Source organism: Coregonus lavaretus (genome assembly GCF_964263955.1).
Source record: "Coregonus lavaretus genome assembly, contig: HAP1_SCAFFOLD_3362, whole genome shotgun sequence".
In the NCBI taxonomy this organism is placed as follows: Eukaryota; Metazoa; Chordata; class Actinopteri; order Salmoniformes; family Salmonidae; genus Coregonus; species Coregonus lavaretus.
Genome location: NW_028165229.1, coordinates 18,441 through 46,206, shown reverse-complemented (window position 1 = coordinate 46,206; position 27,766 = coordinate 18,441). Strand labels below are relative to the sequence as shown.

The window sequence follows — 27,766 nt, the reverse complement described above, 5'->3', positions numbered from 1 at the left end:
ATCCCAGAATGCACTCAGCAGTGCATCATAACAAGAGGCCGAATGAGTACATCATCGGCCTGTTGCAGCAGCGCAGCTGCAATGTGTATAATGTACACTCCGACAAGTTTGAGAAAGGGCTGAGAGGCATTAAGGTGACTCCACTAATGATATCAGCAGGTACAGGCCAGAGCAGCAGAGGCGTGAAGGAGAATGTTTCGGGTGAGAGGGAACATTTCCCATTCAATTATGTTGTGCTCCTTTGAATACTCTTTTCGCTCTCTCCCTCCCCCTCTATCTCTCTCTCTCTCTCTCTCTCTCTCTCTCTCTCTCTCTCTCTCTCTCTCTCGCTCTCTCTCTCTCTCTCTCTCTCTCTCTCTCTCTCTCTCTCCCTCTCTCTCTCTCCCTCTCTCTATGTAGTACGTAGATGGATACGTAGTCAAGTTTGTGTTTCATATCTCCTTCTCTCATCTGTATTATCACCTGCGTTCTCAGCCACCGTCATAGAAGCTTTTTCATTTCATGTTCCTTGTTTTTTTGCAGCTCAGATAATGTTATCTACAGTTAAGGTGTAAAGTTCAACATGCAATCTAATTGCCATTCATTTCTCCCACTTTGGTTTTTCAATACAAATCTGCTAGGGTATATGCAGTGCTGCATTTTAATCATGAGGAGTGGAGAAGAAAACAATGTTTGTTTTCCGGAGCTCTTGTTTCTCAGGAGATGGATGATCCAGAAGATTGGTGAAATTAAATGTATGTTGCATTCTGGGACACATTTTATTAATAGTGTTCCACACCGAATTATTCTTATTTTAGTGCGGCTTGGCAGATATACTTTGTAAGAGAGTAAAATCTATATAAAGCTAAGGTAGTCATAATAAAAAGCATTTCAAAACCTATTAGCTCTGGAGTTTTTTATTTTGATTACCAACCCAATAAAATTGTAGAGGAGGAAAGAGAGAGGGAGTGAGAGAGAATGGAGAGAGAGAAAGGAAATAACCTGTCTTTGTTGTGGATGAATAAGAACACTGTTGGAGTGCTTGAGGATATAAATGGCTGTGTTTCTTCTATTCTAATGCAGACACTTGAGAATATGGTCCCCGTCCCCTTCATGTTGAGTGTGTGTGTGTGCTTACAAGCTCGCTTGTCTGTGTGTTTGTGCCTCTGTCTGTGTGTGTGTGTGTTTGTGCCTCTGTCTGTGTGTGTGTGTATGTGTGTGTGTGTGTGTGTGTGTGTGTGTGTGTGTGTGTGTGTGTGTGTGTGTGTGTGTGCGTGCGTGTGCGTGTGTGTGTACGTGTGCGTGTGTATAGTATGACTCACCGTCCAGCCCCCTCCGTCTGTGGTCATGTCACAGTAGACCTGGAAGCCGGAGGGGTAGTGAGTGGGAAACACAGAGTAGATGCCATCCTCCCTCTGTCCATTAGCATACAGATCACCACAGTCACGAGGACGAGAGCCTAGAGAGAGATACATAGAGAGAGAGAGAGAGAGAGAGAGAGAGAGAGAGAGAGAGAGAGAGAGAGAGAGAGAGAGAGAGAGAGAGAGAGAGAGATACAGAGAGAGAGAGAGAGAGAGACAGAGCAAGAGAGAGGGAGAGATACAGAGAGAGAGGGAGATACAGAGAGAGAGAGGGAAGAGAGAGAGAGAGAGAGAGAGAGAGAGAGAGAGAGAGAGAGAGAGAGAGAGAGAGAGAGAGAGAGAGAGAGAGAGAGATGCAGAAGGGAAGAGAGAAAGAAAAAGAAGAGAAACAAAAGCTCTCAGTCTGAATTCCAGCTGGTAAGTAAAACAAGTGGCTAAAACATTATGTAAGCATAAACAAAGAAAAATGACAGAGATGAGGAGAACATTCCACTCATACTGTGGGCATATCTAACCCTCCCTTGACAGAGAGGAAAAGGGAGATAATGGGGACTCCTTGGGTGGTGAGAGAGAGAGAGAGAGAGAGGGAGAGGGAGAGAGAGGGGGAGGAGGTTTGAGTATAGTATTTGTGTGACAGAGACAGAGGAATCAGTAGGTTTGGGTATAGTATTTGTGTGACAGAGACAGAGGAATCAGTAGGTTTGGATATAGTATTTGTGTGACAGAGACAGAGGAATCAGTAGATTTGGGTATAGTATTTGTGTGACAGAGACAGAAGAATCAGTAGGTTTGGGTATAGTATTTGTGTGACAGAGACAGAGGAATCAGTAGGTTTGGGTATAGTATTTGTGTGACAGAGACAGAGGAATCAGTAGGTTTGGGTATAGTATTTGTGTGACAGAGACAGAGGAATCAGTAGGTTTGGGTATAGTATTTGTGTGACAGAGACAGAGGAATCAGTAGGTTTGGGTATAGTATTTGTGTGACAGAGACAGAGGAATCAGTTGGTTTGGGTATAGTATTTGTGTGACAAAGACATAGGAATCAGTAGGTTTGGGTATAGTATTTGTGTGACAGAGACAGAGGAATCAGTAGGTTTGGATATAGTATTTGTGTGACAGAGACAGAGGAATCAGTAGATTTGGGTATAGTATTTGTGTGACAGAGACAGAGGAATCAGTATGTTGGGGTATAGTATTTGTGTGACAGAGACAGAGGAATCAGTAGGTTTGGGTATAGTATTTGGGTGACAGAGACAGAGGAATCAGTAGGTTTGGGTATAGTATTTGTGTGACAGAGACAGAGGAATCAGTAGGTTTGGGTATAGTATTTGTGTGACAGAGACAGAGGAATCAGTAGGTTTGGGTATAGTATTTGTGTGACAGAGACAGAGGAATCAGTAGGTTTGGGTATATGTGCCACAGAGGGGTGTGGATATGTGTGGGTTCCTCTCTGCGCTCGTGGGAATTCTGTGATGATGAGCCCTGTATAGATTATGCATGCCAGCTTTCAGTGGGTCAAACCCCAGAATTTAAAGCAGCGAGAAAGCAGCCACAGGGCCCAAACACTACTTCTGGAGAGAAGACACTTTAGAGAGATCCCTCTTCTCTTAACAATCTCTCGCCCCTCGCCCCCCTCCACCCCCTCCTGTGTGTACAGACATTTGACAAATGTTTGCTCCCAAAATTGGGTTGTTTTTGGAGCTTGTTGTTTAGAGTTATGGCACAATTTGTCATGACGATCAACCTCAGATTCAGTAGCAGAATTGCTTTTCTACAGATAATCTATACTGAACAAAAATATAAACGGAACATGTAAAGTGTTGGTCCCATGTTTCATGAACTGAAATAAAAGATCCCCAAAATTTTCCATACGCACAAAAAGCTTATTTCTCACAAATTTGTTTACATCCCTGTTAGTTAGCATTTCTCCTTTGCCAAGTTAATCCATCCACATGACAGGTGTGGCATATGAAGAAGCTGATTACACAGCATGATCATTACACAGGTGCAACTTGTGCTGGGGACAATAAATAGCAATCACTGGCCACTTTAAGAAATGGAACACTAGTCACTTTAATAATGTTTACATATCTTGCATTACTCATCTCATATGTATATACTGTATTCTATAATATTCTACTGTATCTTAGTCCATGCCGCTCTGTCATTGGTCGTCCATATATGTAAATATTCTTAATTCCATTCCTTACTTAGATTTGTGTGTATTGGGTATATGTTGTGAAATTGTTAGATATTACTTGTTAGATATTACTGCACTGTCGGAGCTAGAAGCACAAGCATTTAGCTACACCCGCAATAACATCTGCTAAACACGTGTATGTGACAAATGACATTTGATTTGATTTGATAAAAGGCCACTCTAAAATGTGCAGTTTTGTCACACAACACAATGCAACAGATGTCTCATCTGTAACTCAGTAAAATGTTGCGTTTATATTTTAGTTCAGTGTATATATACAGTATGTGTGGCTCGGAAAGTATTCAGAAAGTATTCAGACCCCTTGACTTTTTCCACATTTTGTTACGTTACAGCCTTATTCTAAAATGGATTGAATTGTTTTTTACCCTCATCAATCTACACACAACACCCCATAATGACAAAGCAAAAACAGGATTTTAGAAATGTTTGCAAATTTAAAAAACTGAAATAATACATTTTCATAAGTATTCAGACCCTTTACTCAGTACATTGTTGAAGCACCTTTGGCAGCGATTACAGCCTCGAGTCTTCTTGGGTATGACGGAACAATCTTGGCACATCTGTATTTGGGGAGTTTCTCCCATTCATCTCTGCAGATCCTCTCATAGCAAAAGTTCTGAATACTTATGTAAATAAGGTATTTCTGTGGCTTTGTTATTATGGGGTATTGTGTATAGATTGATGAGGATTTTTTATTTATTTAATCCATTTTAGAATAAGGCTGTAACGTAACAAAATGTGGAAAATGAGGATGGTAGCACCTTAATTGGGGAGGATGGGCTCGTGGTAATGGCTGGAGCGGAATTAGTGGAATGGTATCCAATACATCAAACATATGGTTTCCATGTGTTTGATGCCATTCCATTCGCTCCGTTCTGGCCATTATTGTGAGCCGTCCTTCCCTCAGCAGCCTCCTGTGATTGAAATGGATACTGTATCATCCTAGTTCTATATATGCAGGTCCTCATCTGTGTGAAATATTTATGAAAACCTGGGGTCTGTGGCACACACGCACACACACACACACGTGTGTGTGATGCGTAAGTGTCAGCCGTTGTGTATTCCATGGCTGGCTGCAAAAGGAAGAATCTACTGGAAGGCTTCTGATGTAGGTTCGTCTAAAGCTTCTGGCAGGTCTGATATAGGTTTGTCTGAAGCTTCCCTCAGGTCTGATGTAGGTTCGCCTGAAGCTTCCCTCAGGGATCACACGTCAGGCTTTCTCAGGCTCTCACTCCGAGCAACACATCCCAATGGACACACCAATCACTACTCACATATTTACATACTGTACTGTATATTTTACACTCATAGATTCAACGCTAGCACCAAGGGTCATGAGGTAATATTAATCTCTGTTCCTGGCAGATAGAGATATAGTACACTATTGAATAACACAGAAAGAGAGATATACATTATGTATACAGGGACAGAAAAACACATATGACGACACAGAGACACACACACATAGACATATGCATGCATGGCAGACAGACAGCCAGGTAGGCAGCCAGCCAGCCAGCCAGCCAGACAGACAGACAGCCAGCCAGCCGGCCATATAGCCAGCCAGCCTGCTGGCCGGCCACATAGCCAGCCAGCCACCTAGCTAGCCAGCAAACCAGCCAGCCAGCCAGACACAGACAGACAGTTATCAGACTTACCATTGGCACAGCCTTTGAGACGAGCCCCTCTGACCGGTGCCCTCTGTAGGTCAGCCTTGACCCGAGCCTTCAGTCCCCCTGTCTCCTTCTGCATGGAGCTGAGAGCATCGCTCACAGTGTTCACCACCTTCACCATGTTGATCTGGCTCTCAGATAGCAGCTGCAATACACACAGTATTAACCATTAGTTAACCACTTTATCACAGTAGCTAAAACCAACAGAATCATCCACCTGGGCCTGTATTAAAAAGCATCTCAGAGTAGGATCAGGTTCCCCCTGTGAATATGTCCCTGTTCAGTCCAGTCTAAACCAACAACACTCCACCCTGCAGAACTACTGATAGGCCAAAGTCTGCAACTAAAGAAGGGCCCTGGAGTACCACAGTCCTGCTGGTTTTCAGTTTTTCCACTTGATGTTACTGATTGGCTGTAGATTGGCCCCCACCGTGGAGCAGCGGACCAGACCTGTGTACCTCTGATATAAGCCAATATCCCCAGCATGCTGCCTGCTGATTGGTTTAGAGAAAAGAGCTAGAGCCCATTGGAGTGATAAATGAGGTTTCAGGAGAGAATAGCACAACAAATCTCTCTAACTGTTTCTGTTGTTACCTTCTAGCTCTTTACCTCTTTACTTTCTGCTCTGTTCTTTACCGCTGTACACATTACCTAAGTCATCCTGTGCTATTTCCCTACTTGGCCAGCAGCTATATGGCTGGGTGTTGGGTACAGACACACACACACACACACACACACACGCACACACACACACACATCTCTGCCCCTGCAAAAAGCCACAGATAAGTGGCTTAGACTCCTGTGATCTTTCCATTATGTCAGCTATAGCCAGGTGCGTTAACAGCATTAGAGTAGAGAAACTGGCCTCAATAACCACAACACACACACACGCACACACACACATACACACACACACCGGGCACCGCTGCAATCACGTTACACGGGCACAGGGCCTCTACACACACACCAAGGAGATGACCCATTTTACACTGCGGAGAGAGGGAGCACCGGAAAATTGGGTTTTGTATGTGATTTTGTATACACCATGTGTGTGTGTGTTTGTGTGTGTGTGTGAGAGAGAGAGAGTGCGTATTTTGAGTGAATGATTGGATGAGTCATCAGTCCCTTGATTTCTATGAGTTCTGTGTGTAAGAGTAAAGAGGGAGAGAGAAGGGGGGAGAGGGGGAGAGAGAGATGGAGCGAGAGAGATGGAGGGATGTAGAGGCCGGGAGGGAGAGAAGAGGGAGTGAGAGAGAGAGAGAGAGAGAGAGAGAGAGAGAGAGAGAGAGAGAGAGAGAGAGAGAGAGAGAGAGAGAGAGAGAGAGAGAGAGAGAGAGAGAGAAGGGTATATAGAGTGAGGTAGAGGGGGAGAGAGCTGTCGGCAGCCCAGACTGACATATCAATTTGGATCACAATATAATTAGTTCTCATTACAACCTTCTAAAGCTGCTTCACAATGGGCTGAGACACTACACTTAAGAGTGTGTGTGTGTGTGTGTGTGTGTGTGTGTGTGTGTGTGTGTGTGTGTGTGTAACAGAGAGAGAGAGTATGTTTAACAGAGTGAGTACTGTTCTCTATGCAGAGATGATATGAGATCAGTAGTCAGTGTGTTTAAAAGGTCATACTATCTGGAGGCCATCAAATTAGTGATTGTTTGAGGTTGAACTGTATCTACACAAAGTGACTCACGCATCCTAACTCTGCGATGGTCCATATCCCTGTCCAATGTGATACTTACTCCTCCCTCAGGGGCATTCTGGGACAGTTCCTTTCTGTGTCGCGAGGTGGAACCATTCTCCTGGGCCTCTCTGTGATGCATGGCTATTACTAACCGTGGCACAAGCGGCTCTGTGTCACCATATATCTTGTCCCTGGCTACAGGCAGCCCATAGACCAGACAGTCAGACTGACGTGTCAGGGAGGAACAGCATCTGTATGCACATAAACCACTGACCGGCCAGCCAGCACCAGCGTTAGACTTGGCTCCGAGAGGAAATAAATCATGCAGGGCCGTGGCACTGCTCTGCTAAGCCGCCCCCGTCGCCACATTCACTTAGCCCCCACTACACGCTCGCCGCTACAATCTTGGTCTCGCTCTTTACGCTCTTTCTCTTGCTCTCTCTCTCTCTTTCCCTTTCTCTCTCTATACATTGTCTATGGTTTCTCTCCCACATGCCCCTTTGCCCTTCCACTCTCCAAAATGCCGTTTTTGGTGGTGGTATAATTTCCCCATATTTTTTATTTATTTCTTTGTATACATTTTTTGTCATTGTTGTTCTGAACCCACCGCAAACCTACTGCTTGCAAGTTGTTGCTAAATTCTCATCTACAGTGCATTAGGAAAGTATTAAATTAAATGTTTTCCTCATCAATCTACACACAATACCCCATAATGACAAAGCGAAAACAGGTTCTTAGAAATGTTTGGAAATTAATTTTAAAAAGAAAAATTACATAAGTATTCAGACCCTTTGCTATGACACTCGAAATTGAGCTCAGGTGCATCCTGTTTCCATTGATCATCATTGAGATGTTGCTACAACTTGATTGGAGTCCACCTGTGGTAAATTCAATTGATTGGACATGATTTGGAAAGGCACACACCTGTCTATATAAGGTCCCACAGTTGACAGTGCATGTTAGAACAAAGACCAAGCCATGAGGTCGAAGGAATTGTTCGTAGAGCTCCGAGACAGGATTGTGCCGAGGCACAGATCTGGGGAAGGGTACCAAAACATTTCTGCAGCATTGAAGGTCCCCAAAAACACAGTGGGCTCATTCTTAAATAGAAGACATTTGAAACCACCAAGACTCTTCCTAGAGCTGGCCACCTGGCCAAACTGAGCAATCGGGGGACAAGGGCCTTGGTCAGGGAGGTGACCAAGAACCCGATGGCCACTCTTACAAAGCTCCAGAGTTCCTCTGTGAAGATGGGAGAACCTTCCAGAAGGACAACCATCTCTGCAGCACTCCACCAATCAGGCCTTTATGGTAGAGTGGCCAGACGGAAGCCTATCCTCAGTAAAAGGCACATGACAGCCTGCTTGGAGTTTGCCGAAAGGCAACTAAAGGACTCTCAGACCATGAGAAACAAGATTCTCTGGTCTGATGAAACCAAGATTGAACTATTTGGCCTGAATGCCAAGCGTCACGCCTGAAGGAAACCTGGCACCATCCCTACGGTGAAGCATGGTGGTGGCAGCATCATGCTGTGGGGATGTTTTTCAGCGGCAGAGACTGGGAACTTGTCAGGATCGAAGGAAATATGAACAGAGAAAGTACAGAGAGATCCTTGATGAAAAGATGCTCCAGAGCGCTCAGGACCTCAGACTGGGGCGAAGGTTCACCTTCCAACAGGACAACGACCCTAAGCACACAGCCAAGACAATGCAGGAGTGGCTTCGGGACAAGTCTGTCAAATGTCCTTGAGTGGCCCAGCCAGAGCCCGGACTTGAACCCAATCGAACATCTCTGGAGAGACCTGAAAATAGCTGTGCAGCGACGCTCCCCATCCAACCTGACAAAGCTTGAGAGGATCTGCAGAGAAGAATGGGAGAAACTCCCCAAATACAGGTGTGCCAAGCTTGTAGCGTCATACCCAAGAAGACTTGCAGCACTAGAATAATATTTGTTCCGTTCCTGCAGATCTTTTCCCTTCCTGGGTTAGCTAGTGTAAATGAGAAAGGGCCTCGGGTCTCCTAGCTCTGCTAGCTTCTGCCTGGCACACAGATATACCGTTTTCCTTATACAGTACTATAATGACTACTCTCATATCCCCTCACATCCCCTCTTCCTGCTAAAATAAAAGTGCTAGCTGGGAGCAACACATTCACAACTCAAAGCCCTTCGCTCCTGTATGTCTATTTTTAATCGTGGCTTTGCTGTACCCCTCTCCCACCCAACCGCTCCTCCTCCATCCGTTGCCTGTGTTCAGTGTTCCTGGTCTGGTTTGAACCTGGGCTTTGATATACGAGAAAGCCTTTCCAGCTCTGAACAGCCACAGGAACAGAAGAACCCTAGAACACCAAAGGCTTCGGGATGATTCTCTTCTTTCCTCCTATCTTGGTTTTAGTTCCTAGATAGCAACTAGCACCGGCTTCTAGAGCAGCTGCTCAGGGAAGAATCCTATCTCTCTTATTTATTTCTCGCTTTATTATTTATTATTTTGTTTCTTTCTCGGTGTGTTTCACCAATGAGGCAGGGTGAGATAAGAAGTAATGAGAAGGAGAGGGGAACAGAAAAGAACGAGAGAAGTACAGGAGGGTAGGCTTAGTGCAAACGTCTAAAGGAAGCTCAGTCAAACAAATTCAGGCATTCATTAGGAGAATATGAGACATGTGTCAGGTATTTCCCACCAGTATTGGTTAATAGGTTTTTTAGCTAGACAAGAACACACTCACACAGTCTCTTGTGCATCTCAAATGGCATCCTATTCCATATGTAGTGTACTACTTTTGACCATGGCCCATATGGCTCTGGTCAAAAGTAGTACACTACATAGGGAATAGGGTGCCATTTGGGACACAGCCTCTGTCTCTATACACTTTGCTGAACCCGAGTGTTTCGGTCTGTTACTGTAGTGGCCAGAGGGAGGACTCCAATTAACTCCACTGTGTGTGTGTTTGTGTGTGTGTGTGTGTGTGTGTGTGTGTGTGTGTGTGTGTGTGTGCATGTGCATGCGTGTGTGTGTGCGTGTATGTTTGTGTGTGTGTGCTTGTGAGTGTGTTTGTGTGTGTGTGCGTGTGTCTCCCTCACAGGTTTAGGTGATGATAAGCAGGCTTCAATGTCCTTGGTGTGTTAGGTACATGGGAGAGACTGTCAGTCAACACTCACTCTGTCTCATCCACTGTCTGAGCCTTGTCAAGCAGCCTCAGACACACACAAACATCAACTACTGTAAACCCTGTCTGTACTGAACTGTATACTATCTTACTTGTATGAGGCGTCCCTGCTCTGTCTGCAGTGTGTTCAGGTCCTGCCCCAGACTCCCCTGGCCTCGTCTCAGAGACTCGTAGTCCATCTTCAGCTGACCAGCGTGGGCCGACAGTTTGGTCACCTCCTCAGCTAGGTTGACCAGCAGCGCCCGGTCCTGACCTTTGACCGACTTCAGGTCGGTGTCGTGGTCACTCAGCGAGTGAAGCAGCGATGTCTGCACCCCCTCCAGGCGAAGGAAGTTCCCGTTGTAGTCGGGACAGTTGGGGTCGATGAAGATGTTGATGCGCGAGCCGTCACCCCTCTCCACTGTCACCAGGGCGTTGGCCTCGTCCGGATTGGTTGAGATGTGGGGCGGGCCGTCGGACATGGGCGGGGCCTGGTAGTGATTCATGAAGAGGATGGTGCCGGTTACCGTGACGGCCAGGAGGACGGCGACGAAGAGGAGGATGGTGCACAGGAGGTAGCTGCAGCTCATCCTCTACAGGTAGTGAGGGAAGGTAGGATGGAGGGAAGGACAAAAGAAAAGTGGAATGTTAAAGCAACAGACAGACATTTTTTTACATTCTGTAACTTATAATTGAAGATTAGTGCTATTTACAGGATTTGAATATTTTGAGGTATCATATTTCACAACCCGTCCTTTATCAAATAATGTTTGTTAGGAGCGATTTCTCTCTCCCATAGCTCATTAACCACCATACACTACTACTGCATCAAAACCCAACCCACTGTGTGTCTCTCTGGGGTATACACCCTGTTTTCTAGGGAGCCACTTTTTCATCACTGTGTTTATTCAAAGCCTCCTGGCACAGATGTGGACGTCATGGCTATGTGTGTATGTGGGAGGTGGGTGGGGTGTGTGTGTCTGTGTCTGTGTCTGTGTCTGTGTGTGTGTTCACTCTCAGTGTCTTTCTGCTGTGTTGGGAGTAGAGACACTTCTATACAGTAATTCTCTGTTTCATGAACACACACTCAGTACACATAAAGAGATGGCATATGCACCCAAACTCATTGGAGAGGAACAAAGCCCAGAGGCACATAACACAAATAATAGAGTCTGGGAGTAAGGAAAGAAAATGGGTGGGGACAGAGAGGCGCCTGGAGAGAGAGCAATAAAGAGAGAGAGAGCAATAAAGAGAGAGAGAGGCAGAGAGAGAGCGAGACAGAGAGAGAGAGGCAGAGAGAGGCAGAGAGAGAGACAGAGAGAGAGAGGCAGAGAGAGAGAGAGAGAGAGAGAGAGCGAGAGAGAGAGAGAGAGAGACAGAGAGAGAAAGGCAGAGAGAGAGAGAGAGAGAGAGAGAGAGAGAGAGAGCGAGAGAGAGAGAGAGCAGCTCTCCAGCTGCTACAGGATGACAGGACTTCTCTGTCTACAGTGGGGAAAAAAAGTATTTAGTCAGCCACCAATTGTGCAAGTTCTCCCACTTAAAAAGATGAGGGAGGCCTGTAATTTTCATCATAGGTACACGTCAACTATGACAGACAGAGATTTTCTTTCTCCAGAAAATCACATTGTAGGATTTTTAATGAATTTATTTGCAAATTATGGTGGAAAATAAGTATTTGATCAATAACAAAAGTTTCTCAATACTTTGTTATATACCCTTTGTTGGCAATGACACAGGTCAAATGTTTTCTGTAAGTCTTCACAAGGTTTTCACACACTGTTGATGGTATTTTGGCCCATTCCTCCATGCAGATCACCTCTAGAGCAGTGATATTTTGGGGCTGTCGCTGGGCAACACAGACTTTCAACTCCCTCCAAAGATTGTCTATGGGGTTGAGATCTGGAGACTGGCTAGGCCACTCCAGGACCTTGAAATGCTTCTTACGAAGCCACTCCTTCGTTGCCCGGGCGGTGTGTTTGGGATCATTGTCATGCTGAAAGACCCAGCCACGTTTCATCTTCAATGCCCTTGCTGATGGAAGGAGGTTTTCACTCAAAATCTCACGATACATGGCCCCATTCATTCTTTCCTTTACACGGATCAGTCATCCTGGTCCCTTTGCAGAAAAACAGCCCCAAAGCATGATGTTTCCACCCCCATGCTTCACAGTAGGTATGGTGTTCTTTGGATGCAACTCAGCATTCTTTGTCCTCCAAACACGACGAGTTGAGTTTTTACCAAAAAGTTCTATTTTGGTTTCATCTGACAATATGACATGCTCACCGTTCTTGTGATCATTTTGACCCCACGGGGTGAGATCTTGCGTGGAGCCCCAGATCGAGGGAGATTATCAGTGGTCTTGTATGTCTTCCATTTCCTAATAATTGCTCCCACAGTTGATTTCTTGAAACCAAGCTGCTTACCTATTGCAGATTCAGTCTTCCCAGCCTGGTGCAGGTCTACAATTTTGTTTCTGGTGTCCTTTGACAGCTCTTTGGTCTTGGCCATAGTGGAGTTTGGAGTGTGACTGTTTGAGGTTGTGGACAGGTGTCTTATATACTGATAACAAGTTCAAACAGGTGCCATTAATACAGGTAACGAGTGGAGGACAGAGGAGCCTCTTAAAGAAGAAGTTACAGGTCTGTGAGAGCCAGAAATATTGCTTGTTTGTAGGTTACCAAATACTTATTTTCCACCATAATTTGCAAATAAATTCATTAAAAATCCTACAATGTGATTTTCTGGAGAAAAAAAAATCTCAATTTGTCTGTCATAATTGATGTGTACCTATGATGAAAATGACAGGCCTCTCTCATCTTTTTAAGTGGGAGAACTTGCACAATTGGTGGCTGACTAAATACTTTTTTTCTCCACTGTACATACGAACACACACACTGACGTCACACACACACACACACACACACAACACACACACACACACACACACACACACACACACACACACACACACACACAACACACACAGAGACACACACACACACAGACACACACACGTGCCCAAGCAGTGTTGCGTTATGTGGTTGCATCACTTATTTTTCCCAGACCAGATGCAGTCAGTCAGGATGCAGCTCCGGGCATCTTTTCATCTTTTCACGCATCACAATTAGTTGTCTATTTTCTCTCAGTCGACATGCAGGCAAAGAACAATCAAATCTCATTCTGCATGTCAAGCAGCGTTTGTGTCTGTGTTTTTTATAACAGTCTCTGTGCTTTCAACCATCTAAAATCACAACCAAATTCAAATGTAAAAACCATGTCTGATTTTTTGGTTTAGTTGTCATCTAAATGTGTTATCAATGTGCTTTTAACCATTTAAAATCACAACAAAATTCAAATGGGAATACAATGACAGATATTTTGTATGTATACAACAACTTAATGTGTTATCACTGTGATTCATCTAATAGCAGAACCAAATGACCTGGATTGAAGTTGATATTAGATAAAAAATGCATAGTGTAATGACCAATGCCATTCGAGATTCTGCACAGATTATTACAGTAATTGTGAAGATCTTCACAGACCTTCGACCCTTGCATGCTATCTTGAACATGCACACTTTCTATGATTACATAAGAAGACATTTATAGTTACACTAACCTCAAAATGTGGCCATGGATGTGATACTTATTTTAAGGTTGAATAAATACTGTTACAATAATTTGTAAGATAGCCTTAACTTTAAGCTATTTACTGTATCAAAAGTATTATTGAATTGTGTTTGGTCGACAACACAACCAAATATCATCATTTAAAGAATATGTAATGCTTGAATAGTTTCATCTGAGCCACTGGCTTAATCCTCCTCTTTAACTTTTATTGTTGGTTTAGTTGGAGGCGTGAATCCAACATATAATTTGTTAACTTGTCGAACTAGTTAATAGGCTATTTAATGTATTGCAAAGTGATATTTAATTGTTTTTGGTTGTCAATGCAACCAAATAGAAATATTTGAAGGAGATGTATCTTTTGTGCCACTGATTTAGTCTGCTTTATTTCCCGTTTGTCTACAAATTAATCATTTACAGTTCCTTGCAAAAGTATTTGTTCCCCTTGGCATTTTTCCTATTTTGTTGCATTACAACCTGTAATTTAAATGAATTTTTGGGGGGATTTCATGTAATGGACATACACAAAATAGTCCAAATTGGTGAAGTGAAATGAAAAAAATAACTTGTTTCAAAAAATTCTAAAAGAAAAGATAACTGAAAAGTGGAGCGTGCATATGTTTTCACCCCCTTTGCTATGAAGCCCCTAAATAAGATCTGGTGCAATCAATTACCTTCAGAAGTCACATAGTTAGTTAAATAAAGTCCACCTGTGTGCAATCAAAGTGTCACATGATCTGTCACATGATCTCAGTATATATACACCTGTTCTGAAAGGCCCCAGAGTCTGCAACACCACTAAGCAAGGGGCACCACCAAGCAAGTGGCACCATGAAGACCAAGGAGCTCTCCAAACAGGTCAGGGACAAAGTTGTGGAGAAGTACAGATCAGGGTTGGGTTATAAAAAAATATCTGAAACTTTGAACATCCCACGGAGCACCATTAAATCCATTATTAAAAAATTGAAAGAATATGGCACCACAACAAACCTGCCAAGAGAGGGCCACCCACCAAAACTCACGGACCAGGCAAGGAGGGCATTAATCAGAGAGGCAACAAATAGACCAAAGATAACCCTGAAGGAGCTGCAAAGCTCCACAGCGGAGATTGGAGTATCTGTCCATAGGACCACTTTAAGCCGTACACTCCACAGAGCTGGGCTTTACGGAACAGTGCCAGAAAAAAGCCATTGCCTAAAGAAAAAAATAAGCAAACATGTTTGGTGTTCGCCAAAAGCAATGTGGGAGACTCCCCAAACATATGGAAGAAGGTACTCTGGTCAGATGAGACTAACATTGAGCTTTTTGGCCATCAAGGAAAACGCTATGTCTGGCGCAAACCCAGCACCTCTCATCACCCCGAGAACACCATCCCCACAGTGAAGCATGGTGGTGGCAGCATTATGCTGTGGGGATGTTTTTCATTGGCAGGGACTGGGAAACTGGTCAGAATTGAAGGAATGATGGATGCCGCTAAATAAAGGGAAATTGTTGAGGGAAACCTGTTTCAGTCTTCCAGAAATTTGAGACTGGGACAGAGGTTCACCTTCCAGCAGGACAATGACCCTAAGCATACTACTAAAGCAACACTTGAGTGGTTTAAGGGGAAACATTAAAATGTATTGGAATGGCCTAGTCAAAGCCCAGACCTCAATCCAATTGAGAATCTGTGGTATGACTTAAAGATTGCTGTACACCAGCGGAAACCATCCAACTTGAAGGAGCTGGCGCAGAATGGGCAAAAATCCCAGCGGCTAGATGTGCCAAGCTTATAGAGACATACCCCAAGAGATTTGCAGCTGTAATTGCTGCAAAAGGTGTCTGTACAAAGTATTGACTTTGGGGTGGTGAATAGTTATGCACGCTCAAGTTTTTTTAATTTATTTATATTTTTTGTATAATATTTTGCATCATCGAAGTGATAGCCATGTTGTGTAAATCAAATGATACAAACCGCCAAAAAAACAATTTTAATTCCAGGTTGTTACGGATACAGGTATCCTGTGTCTTTTTGTGTTGTTCCTTTCCTTCTGCCCTAATCACAGGTGTCCTGTATGTTCCTGATTGGTGGTCGTTGGGGTGTCTGCTGATTGCTGAGGTGGACCAATCAGTGGACATTCCTCTGCATTGCACCACCTGTTTCTGTTTTTTCAATCACACATCCCATTGTTTAAAAGCCGGTCAGTTGTGTTTGTTGTTAGAGACTATTTCTGTATGTGAGTATGGATATTGTGGTGTCCTGTGTTTTGTGTACGCACTCATTTGCTGGTTACTCTGTTTGGTAACTTTGTTAGAGACTATTTTACGTATGTAAGTATGGATACTGTGGTGTCCTGTGTTTTGTGTACTCACTCATTCGCTGCTTACTCTGTATGGAAACTTTGTTGTGTGTTTCTGGGAAAAGGGGAATTTAAGCAAGTTGCCCTTGGGCATACATTACCCATAGGAAGAAAACTGTCTAAAAACACTAGTTAGACCTGAGCGGACCACCCACTATTTTTGTATGATTAGCAGTAGCTTAGCGGTTCTTGAGGCAGGCAAGATCAGTTTAGGTTTTTTTTACACTATTGTTTCATTTCTTGGGTCCTGCTCAGCCCTTTTTCCCAAACCTTTACCGTGTGTAAAAATTTTTATATTTTATGTTTGACGGTAGTTTATGGTTGTCGTGTAGTTTTTGTTCTCACTGTTTCATGTCACGATACTAATTTGCATGAATTATGTTACGGGTCTCTTGTCCATCCACCCTAGACGTTTAAAGCCACGGGGTTCGTAGCATAATGTGGGGGCTCGTCCGGGTTCATTCTCATTGATACCCATGCTACTCATGCAAATGAGTTAGTGTCTGGTTCAGTGTTGAGCTTGGCAGCTGTAACTAACTGGTTTTGTGTTCAGTATTTGTCGGCTCGTGTTAGTTTAGGATGGCTACTTTTGAGTTGGATGCATTTTTGGAAAACCCTACGTGGGAGGTTTTTGAGAATTGCCGTAGAGTGGATCTACAGGCTTTGGCTGACCACTTTTCTGTACCCATATCAAGGGTTTTAGTGAAAGCAGAAGTTAGGAAAGCAGTGTTAGAGATATTGTTGAACGAACAAGTGCTTGAGTTACCGCCGCCTGAGTCTGCTGCTCCTGTAGGGGATGTGGCTGCTGCTCCTGTAAGCCCGTCGGTGTCTGAGGACGAGGCTAAGGCTCCAGCCACATTGCCCCGTTTTGACCCACTGTCCGACAGTGATGTTAGGATGGATGTCCGCTCGACACGGCTCCAAATGGAGGCGGAAGAGCGGGCACAGATCAGGCAAGACAAGCTGGAAATGCGTAAGCTAGAGGCAGAACAGGAGACACGTAAGATGGAACTGGAGACGCGTAGGCTTGATCAAGAACAGGAGACGCGTAAGATGGAACTGGAGACGCGTAGGCTTGATCAAGAACTGGAGATGCGTAAAATGGAACTGGAGGCAGAAACAGCGAGGTTAGTCTCTGCTCATACTATGCCTGCTAGTGAGCCATCCTCACCAGCTGTGTCGTCTGCTACTTTTGATATTAGTAGACAGATCACCTTGGTACCTGTGTTTAGGGAGTCAGAGGTTGATTCCTATTTTAGTGTTTTTGAACGTATAGCAGTAGCATTGAAATGGCCCGAAGAGGTATGGTGTCTCTTACTTCAGTGTAAATTAACAGGTAAAGCCCAAGAGGTTCTGTCAGCGCTACCTCTTGAAGACAGCTTGAATTATGACGTGGTCAAAGCTACTGTTCTTCGTGCCTATGAGCTTGTTCCTGAGGCATATCGACAGAGATTTAGGTCTCATAAAAAGTATCCTACTCAGTTTTATGTGGAGTTTGCTAGAGACAAAGGAAATCTGTTTGACAAATGGCACAGTGCTAGTAAGGTAACTGATTTTAACTCTCTACGGGAGTTAATCTTGTTAGAAGAGTTTAAAAATTTCTTACCCGAACGCATTGTAGTTTATCTGAACGAACAGAAAGTATCCTCACTGTCGGAAGCGTCTGTATTGGCAGACGAGTTTGTGTTGACGCATAAGAGCGTGTTTTCGGCTCGTACGGAGAGCAGGGCCGCAGAGTTGCTAACTTTTAGTCCTAGTCGACCAGCAGTACATCCAGCACGCCCAAAAGATGTGCGTCACTGTTTCTATTGTCATAAGGTGGGACATATGGTTAATGATTGCTTTCTGCTTAAACGCAAACAGGGGATGCCTCAGCACGCCAGGCCGCCAACGGGTGTTGGGCTGATTCGTACGGTTGTAAGGCCGGAATCAAAGCAGATGCCTCATGGTGAATGTGGTTTGAAAGTCACAGTCCCAGATCACAGTTATGAACCATTCATTTTTGAGGGGTTTGTTTCCATATCAGATGACGAAGCGTCTCAGCGTCCAGTTAGAATCCTCAGAGATACTGGTGTGGCGCAGTCGTTCATACTATCTGATGTGTTGCCCTTGTCCAATAATACATATTGTGGTTCCAGTGTGTTAGTACAAGGAATTGAAATGGGATTCGTGCCATTGCACTTTGTGAACGTACACTCTGAGTTGGTCAGTGGATTGTTCAGAGTTGGCGTACGTCCTATGTTGCCAGTAAAAGGTGTGACATTTATAATGGGCAACGATATTGCTGGAGGAAAGGTGATACCCGTATTGGAGGTATTGGATAAAAGTGACCAGTCTCTCTCCGAGGAGCTGGCACAGGGTTATCCAGATGTGTTCCCCGCTTGTGCTGTCACACGTGCTCAAGCACGACAAGTGGGTGACGTGATAGATGTGTCGAACACGATTCTATTCAGAGAGTGTGACACAGAGGATAGCTCGGGTGCTACCTCTGGTAAGCTGGTGCAGTCTGACCAACAGCCCAGACAAAGGAAGAAGGATGTGGAACTTGTTGCTGAGGCAATACAGTTACCAGTCACTTGTGAGCAGCTGATTGCTAACCAGAAGGTTGACATTAGCCTGGCTAAATGTTTTTCTAGTGTTGTCTCAGAGGAGGAGCTAAAGAAGAAAAACATGGCATACTTCATTGATGGTAATCTCCTCATGCGTAAATGGACATCCCATGTTGACGCTGGCGGAGATTGGAATGCTGTTTACCAAATAGTGATTCCTACAGCCTTTCGACAAAATGTTTTATCCCTCGCTCATGATCACCAGTGGTCTGGACATCTGGGAGTCACCAAGACTTATGATCGAGTTTTGCGACATTTCTTTTGGCCTGGTTTAAAACAAGATGTGGCTCAGTTCTGTCGGACTTGCCACACCTGTCAAGTAACTGGGAAACCGAACCAGGTTATTCCTCCCGCGCCTCTTTGTCCCATACCGGCCATAGGTGAACCATTTGAACATGTGATGGTTGATTGTGTTGGACCATTACCAAAGACAAAATCTGGTAACCAGTTTCTGTTGACGATTATGTGTGTGGCCACCAGGTACCCAGAGGCCATTCCGCTGCGAAGGATTACTGCTCCGGTGGTGAGTAAAGCGTTGATCAAATTCTTCTAAACGTTTGGGTTACCTAAGGTAATACAAACTGATCAGGGTACGAATTTCCTTTCTAAACTTTTCAAACAAGTGTTAAAGTCCTTGTCAGTTACACACCGTGTGTCAAGCGCATATCACCCAGAGTCTCAGGGTGCGCTTGAACGTTGGCATCAGACACTGAAGTCTATGCTCCGTAAATATTGCTTGGAATCTGAGAAGGATTGGGATGAGGGAGTTCCTCTAGTTGTGTTTGCTGTCCGTGAGACAGTACAGGAATCCTTAGGGTTCAGCCCAGCTGAACTGGTGTTTGGACACACCATGAGAGGACCTATGAAAGTCCTTAAGGATCAGTTTTTATCACAAGAGTTGTGTGTGAAAGAAAATGTGTTGGACTACGTTAGTCGCTTTCGTGAGCGCCTACATGGTGCCTGTGCTCTAGCAAAGGAAGATGAACCACAGAGACTGATGAAACGACACTATGACACACAGGCTGTTTCTCGTTCACTGCAGCCAGGTGACCAAGTTATTGTATTGTTGCCTGTGCCAGGAGCGTCATTGTCAGCACGTTTCTCTGGTCCTTATGTAATTGAAAAGAAACTAAGTGAAACTGACTACGTGATACAGACTCCTGATATAAAAGGCCAATCTCGTGTGTGCCACGTTAACATGTTGAAGACATACCACACCAGACCTGTCATTCAGATAGACAGTCCAGAGAAACTGGCTGAGTCGGCTGTCTCTATTGCTGCTACGGCTGTAGTGGGAGGTCATGTTAAAGATGTGGACGGAGATGGTTTGGAGTTGCGCAATACTCAGCAGCAGTGTGCTAGATTGCCCAATTCAGAGATGCTGCTGTCTCTCCCGTCAAGCCTGATTCATTTAACGGACGGACAGTCAGATGATATTGTGAGACTATTACACAGCTTTCCATGTCTTTTTAATGATGTTCCTAAATGCACAAATGTGTTAGAACATGACATTAATGTTGGAAACGCTGCACCTATCAAGCAACATGCTTATCGTGTCAACGTCTCTAAAAGAAAGATAATGAGGGATGAGGTTGGTTATTTGCTGGAGAATAACCTGGCTATGCCAAGTTCAAGTCCTTGGAGTTCTCCGTGCATTCTGGTTCCTAAACCTGATGGGACATCCAGGTTATGTACGGACTATCGGAAGGTCAATGCTGTCACAGTGCCCGACTCGTTCCCGTTACCCAGATTGGATGACTGTATTGATACTGTTGGTGCTGCTACTTATGTAACCAAACTAGATCTTCTAAAAGGTTACTGGCAGGTGCCGTTAACCTCACGTGCCTCTGACATCTCTGCCTTTGTGACCCCCAATCACTTCCTACAATATGCTGTCATGGCATTTGGGATGCGGAACGCACCAGCCACTTTCCAACGCCTGGTTAACACAGTATTGGCTGGAGTTCCTAATTGTAGTGCTTACCTTGATGATCTGGTAATTTATTTGACTGAGTGGTCTGATCATGTTAACACTCTAAGGGTAGTGTGTGAACGTCTAGCAGCCGCTTCTCTAACCCTGAACTTAGCAAAGTGTGAGTTTGGGAAGGCCACTGTTACTTATCTCGGTAAACAGGTCGGCCATGGTCAGGTGCGCCCTCTAGATGCCAAGGTCTCCGCTATAAATGCATTTCCCGCACCTACCACCAGAAGAGAGCTATGCCGGTTTTTAGGGATGGTTGGCTACTACCGTAGTTTCTGTAAAAATGTATCTGCGGTAGTTGCTCCATTAATGGATTTGCTCAGTCCGGCGAGAGAATTTGTATGTCTGAAGATTGTCGTACTGCTTTCAACACTGCTAAAGTACTCTTATGTAGTACTCCTGTTCTTGCTGCGCCAGATTTTGAACGACCGTTTAAACTGGAGGTAGATGCAAGTGCCAGAGGTGCTGGTACTGTTCTACTGCAGCAGGACCAGAGTGGAGTGGACCATCCTGTCTGTTATTTTTCACGGAAATTTAACAAATGTCAGACAAACTATTCCACCATTGAACAAGAAGCTCTAGCTTTGTTGTTAGCTCTGCAGTACTTTGAAGTTTATGTTGGTTCCAGTGCATTACCAGTGATAGTGTATACTGACCATAACCCCTTAGTTTTTCTCCACCGGATGTACAACCAGAACCAACGCCTTATGCGTTGGGCACTTGTAGTGCAAAATTATAATTTGGAGATCCGCCACAAAAAGGGGTTGGATAATGTGTTGGCAGATCCTTTGTCTCGTGTTTAAAGATCTAGATTTTTTTTGTTATCCCGTCAGGATGCTGTTGATCTTTGAATTTTGGGTGTTGTGATGGTACGTGTGTCGCAAACCATTGTGGTTTGCTCTTATAAGGGTGGGAGTGTTACGGATACAGGTATCCTGTGTCTTTTTGTGTTTTTCCTTTCCTTCTGCCCTAATCACAGGTGTCCTGTATGTTCCTGATTGGTGGTCGTTGGGGTGTCTGCTGATTGCTGAGGTGAACCAATCAGTGGACATTCCTCTGCATTGCACCACCTGTTTCTGGTTTTTCAATCACACATCCCATTGTTTAAAAGCCGGTCAGTTGTGTTTGTTGTTAGAGACTATTTCCGTATGAGTATGGATACTGTGGTGTCCTGTGTACTCACTAATTTGCTGGTTACTCTGTATGGAAACTTTGTTGTGTGTTTCTGGGAAAAGGGGAATTTAAGCAAGTTGCCCTTGGGCATACATTACCCATAGGAAGAAAACTGTCTAAAAACACTAGTTAGACCTGAGCGGACCACCCACTGTATTTTTGTATGATTAGCTTAGCGGTTCTTGAGGCAGGCAAGATCAGTTTAGGTTTTTTTTACACTATTGTTTCATTTCTTGGGTCCTGCTCAGCCCTTTCTCCCAAACCTTTACCGTGTGTTCAAAAATAAACCTTTTATGTTTGACGGTAGTTTTTGTTCTCACTGTTTCATGTCACGATCCTAATTTGCATGAATTATGTTACGGGTCTCTTGTCCATCCACCCTAGACGTTTAAAGCCACGGGGTTCGTAACACGGGTTGTAAGGCAACAAAATAGGAAAAATGCCAAGGGGGGGGGAGAATACTTTCGCAAGCCACTGTATATATTGAATTCCCGTCTCCATCTCAACCAAGAATCAAAGTTAAAGAATAGGACTAATCTAATCAAACTTTAAATGCACTTTAAATACAGTTTTATTTGATTTAGTCATTTTCCTTAGATTTTTGGTGAATCCAACATATTAATTATTAACTTGAAGATAACATTTGAAATCAACCAAAGCTTCTTTACCGTAGGCCTACAGTACCTTCAGAAAGTATTCAAACCCCTTGACTTATTCCACACTTTTTTGTGTTACAACCTGAATTCAAAACAGATTAAATATATTTTTTCTCATCCATCTACACACATTACCCCATAATGACAAAGTGAAAACATGTTTTTAGAAATGTTTGTATGTAAAAATGTATTGAAAATTAAATACAGAAATATGTAATTTACATAGGTATTCACACCCTTAAACCAATACTTTGAAGAAGCACCTTTGGCAGTGATTACAGCTGTGAGTCTTTCTGGGTTCTCAGTAATGTGTTGTATTGGATTTGCCCCAAATATAACGCTTTGTATTCTGGACAAAAAGTGAATTGCTTTACCATATTTTTTGCAGTATTACTTTAGAGGCTTATTGCAAACAGGATGCATGTTTTGGAATATTTGTATTCTGTACAGGCTTCCTTCTTTCACTCTGTCAATTAGGTTAGTATTGTGGAGTAACTACAATGTTGTTGATCCATCCTCAGTTTTCTCCTATCACAGCCATTCAACTCTGTAACTGTTTTAAAGTCACCATTGGCCTCATGGTGAAATCCCTGAGCGATGTCCTTCCTCTACGGCAGTTTGTAGTGACTGTGTAGTGTAGTGACTGAGTGTATTGATCCAAAGTGTAATTAACAACTTCACCATGCTCAAATGGATATTCAATGTCTGCTTTTTTTTTACCCATCTACCAATAGGTGTCCTTCTTTGCGAGGCATTGGAAAACCTCCATGGTCTTTGTGGTTGAATCTGTGTTTAAAATTCACTGCTCCACTGAGGGACCTTACAGATAATTGTATGTGTGGGGTACAGAGATGAGGTAATCATTCAAAAATCATGTTAAACACTATTATTGCACACAGAGTGAGTCCATGCCACTTATTATGTGACTTGTTAAGCTAATTTCTACTCCTGAACTTATTTATAATTGCTATAACAAAGGGGTTGAATACTTATTGACGAGATTTTAGCATTTCATTTTTTATTCAAAAAACACTATTTCACTTTGACATTATCGGGTACTGTGTGTAGGCAGTGACAAGAATCTCAATTTGATCCATTTTAAATTCAGGCTGTAACACAACAAAATGTGGAAAAAGTCAAGGGGTGTGAATACTTTCTGAAGGCACTGTATATGTATTGTGTATTTTTTGTTGAACCCTGGGTTGAATTTGAAACAATAGATGTTGATGACTTTGCAAATGTTATCTAGGCATAAATACAGTGAGGGGAAAAAAATATTTGATCCCCTGCTGATTTTGTACGCTTGCCCACTGAAAAAGACATGATCAGTCTATAATTTTAATGGTAGGTTTATTTGAACAGTGAGAGACAGAATAACAACAAAAATATCCAAAAAAACGCATGTCAAAAATGTTATGAATTTATTTGCATTTTAATGATGGAAATAAGTATTTGACCCCCCAAAATATGACTTAGTACTTGGTGGCAAAACCCTTGTTGGCAACCACAGAGGTCAGATGTTTATTGTAGTTGGCCACCAGGTTTGCACACATTTCAGGAGGGATTTTGTCACACTCCTCTTTGCATATCTTCTCCAAGTCATTAAGGTTTCGAGGCTGACGTTTGGCAACTCAAACATTCAGCTCCCTCCACATATTTTCTATGGGATTAAGGTCTGGAGACTGGCTAGGCCACTCCAGGACCTTAATGTGCTTCTTCTTGAGCCACTCCTTTGTTGCCTTGGCCGTGTGTTTTGGGTCATTGCCATGCTGGAATACCCATCCATGACCTATTTTCAATGCCCTGGCTGAGGGAAGGAGGTTCGAACCCAATATTTGACGGTACATGGCATCGTCCCTTTGATGCGGTGAAGTTGTCCTGTCCCCTTAGCAGAAAAACACCCCCAAAGCATAATGTTTCCACCTCCATGTTTGACGGTGGGGATGGTGTTCTTGGGGTCATAGGCAGCATTCCTCCTCCAAACACGGCGAGTTGCGTTGATGCCAAAGAGCTCGATTTTGGTCTCATCTGACCACCACTTTCACCCAGTTCTCCTCTGAATCATTCAGATGTTCATTGGCAAACTTCAGACGGGCCTGTATATGTGCTATCTTGAGCAGGGGGACCTTGCGGGTGCTGCAGGATTTCAGTCCTTCACAGCGTAGTGTGTTACCAATAGTTTTCTTGGTGACTATGGTCCCAGCTGCCTTGAGATCATTGACAAGATCCTCCCGTGTAGTTCTGGGCTGATTCCTCACCGTTCTCATGATCATTGCAACTCCACGAGGTGAGATCTTACATGGAGCCCCAGGCCGAGGGATATTGACAATTATTTTGTGTTTCTTCCATTTGTGAATAATCGTACCAACTGTTGTCACCTTCTCACCAACCTGCTTGGCGATGGTCTGTAGCCCATTCCAGCCTTGTGTAGGTCTACAATCTTGTCCCTGACATCCTTGGAGAGCTCTTTGGTCTTGGCCATGGTTGAGAGTTTGGAATCTGATTGATTGCTTCTGTGGACAGGTGTCTTTTATACAGGTAACAAGCTGAGATTAGGAGCACACTCTTAAAGGGAGTGCTCCTAATCTCAGCTCGTTACCTGTATAAAAGACACCTGGGAGCCAGAAATCCCTCCGATTGAGAGGGGGTCAAATACTTATTTCCCTCATTAAAATGCAAATCAATTTATAACATTTTTGACATGCGTTTTTCTGGATTTTTTTGTTGATATTCTGTCTCACTGTTCAAATAAACCTACCGTTAAAATTATAGACTGATCATGTCTTTGTCAGTGGGCAAACGTACAAAATCAGCAGGGGATCAAATACTTGTTTTCCCTCACTGTAGTACCATTGATGATATATGCCATCTAAACTATGGTTACATTTGATTTGCTCCATCAAACCTAACCGTTGTAATGACTTCGATAACAACAGTGAGTGTACAAAACATTAAGGACACCTGCTCTTTCCATGTCATAGACTGGCCAGGTGAATCCAGGTGAAAGCTATGATCCCTTATTGATGTCACTTGTTCAATCCACTTCAATCAGTGTAGATGAAGGGAAGGAGACAGGTTAAAGAAGGATTTTTAAGCCTTGAGACAATCGAGACATGGATTGTGTATGTGTGCCATTCAGAGGGTGAATGGGCGGCAAAACAAATATTTAAGTGCCTTTTAACCTGGTATGGTAGTGTCAGGCGTACCGGTTTGTGTCAAGAACTGCAACATTGCTGGGTTTTTCACACTCAACAGTTTCCCGTGGAGTCAAAACGGGCCAGCATCCCTGTGGAACGCTTTCGACACCTTGTAGAGTCCATGCCCCAATAAATTGAGGCTGTTATGAGGGCAAAAGTGTGTGTGTGTGTGTCAAGGGAAGGAACAAATGTAACACTCTTCCTCCCCCCTCTAGCTCTCGCTCTCGCTCTCTCTCTCTCTTACATACAGTACTACATGCACTCAGAGAGACCCCCTAAACACACACAATACAATTTATGTCTGTATAATTACATTGAGCCAAGCTAAACCACTCACACCCTGTCTAAACAGTGATTTTGTTAATGAGTCTCTCCATCTCTCAGTAGGAAGCCACTCTGTAATTACTGACTGGATTCTGACACCCTCTCTCTCTCTCTCTCTCTCTCTCTCTATGTCCCCCCTTACGGGGACACTACTGTCCTACTACACCACAGCAGCAGACACGTCCTAGGCTGATTCCTGGATGACGGGCTTCATCTGGTCATTAGATAAGTAGAAAACCATTGGATAAGGTTAGTGGCACCTTAATTGGGGAGCATGGGCTCGTGGTAATAGTTGGAGCTATTATTATGAGCAGTTCTCCCCTCAGCAGCCTGCTGTGATGAACACATGCAGACACACACCCACATTCTATCTTATTACATACAGAACCCACCGACCTCCACACACATTCATATTCTGTACCATCCCACACACACTCAGATCCTGTTACAATAATTTCTGTCTTTAAGTGCAAAGCAGCACAAGCTAAATCCACAGTTAATGTGGGTATTTCTATAGTCAGGGTTTGCCACCTCTTCTGCTCTGCACTCAAATTTGACTTTTAATATCTGATAATCCCCTGAACGTGATCGCCATGGTGATGGAGACACTGACGGGGCAAGGAGGGCATTGTGAAGGAGTGCTACTCCTCCATGTAGATGAGCTCCTCAGTATTCATCCTGTTCTCCTCAGAGAGAAAGAGAGAGCGAGAGAGGGATTGGGAGAGGGGGAGGTGGAGTGGGGATGGATAGATCGGGGGGAGAGAGAGAGAAAGCGAGAGAGAGAGAGAGGGGGCGAGATATGAGAGGGAGGGTGAAAGAGAGAGGGGAAAAAGGGGGAATGAAACATGCAGAAAGAGGAAGCGAGACAGGCAGAGACAGAGAGAGTATAGACATGCCATGAGATCACTTGAGCCGCGCCGTGCTGTTCTCTAAAGCTAATGACCGGGACATGCTTTATTAGTCATCCTCTCCTCTCTTGTCCTCTCCTCTCTTCACTTCTTCTCTTCTTTTCTCCTCTCTTCTCCTCTCCTCTCCTTTCGAATCCTCTCTTCTTCTCTTCCCTTCTCCTTTCCTATCCTCTTCTCTCCTTTCTTATCCTCTCCTCTTCGTGAGGACACTTCAAATCTCCATCTGTGACAATGGCTGAAATAAGAACTTGGTGAACCTATGTGATGAGTAATTGTGCCTGAGACCTGAAGACTCACCTTAGCTTTAGTCACATGATGAGCTATATTAAACTAGATTATTTACATCCAACCATAAATGCATTTCACCACAAATGGAAAATACCAGATAATGAACCATTATTTTGGGAAGTAATAGCTAACCTGTTAGAAATTAACATTATAATGCATTATTTCATAGTGTGGATTTTATGGTAAAGGATTGCAGGTTGGGCGATTGTATATGTTTCAGTGTATGTGAGATATCAAGGTGTGTTCTTACCTTGGTGGGTGATGGGGTCTCTCTGACTGTGTCTGAGTCTGACCAGCGGTGTTTAAGCTGGGAGGAGCTGGGTACACACTCACAGAACGTCTGCATGGAACAAACAAGCAAACCGTTGTTGTTGTGTTCGCCGTTGTTTAATATTATCAGTCAATTGAAATAAATTAAATAGGCCCTAATCTATGGATTTCACATGACTGGGAATACAGATATGCATCTGTTCCTCACAGATTCACTACCTGACTAAAAGGACACCTGCTCGTCGAACATCTCATTCCAAAATGATGGGCATTATTATGGAGTTGGTCCCCCCTTTGCTGCTATAACAGCCGCCACTTCTATGGGAAGGCTTTCC

At 43.8% G+C, this 27,766-nt stretch overlaps 1 protein-coding gene across 1 annotated transcript; it reads right to left on the bottom strand.

The window, feature by feature from the left end:
* Window positions 1-1,301: 1,301 nt before the first annotated feature.
* Window positions 1,302-27,487, bottom strand: LOC311116105 (fibrinogen C domain-containing protein 1-like; the record flags this gene model as incomplete). The annotated part of the gene is made up of 4 exons (XM_084191233.1): window positions 27,412-27,487; window positions 10,171-10,650; window positions 5,222-5,381; window positions 1,302-1,438 (listed from the first exon to the last, which is right to left on the bottom strand). Coding segments are annotated over exons 2-4 (774 nt in total), but the record flags the coding sequence as incomplete, so codon positions are not given.
* Between the last annotated feature and the right edge of the window lie 279 nt (window positions 27,488-27,766).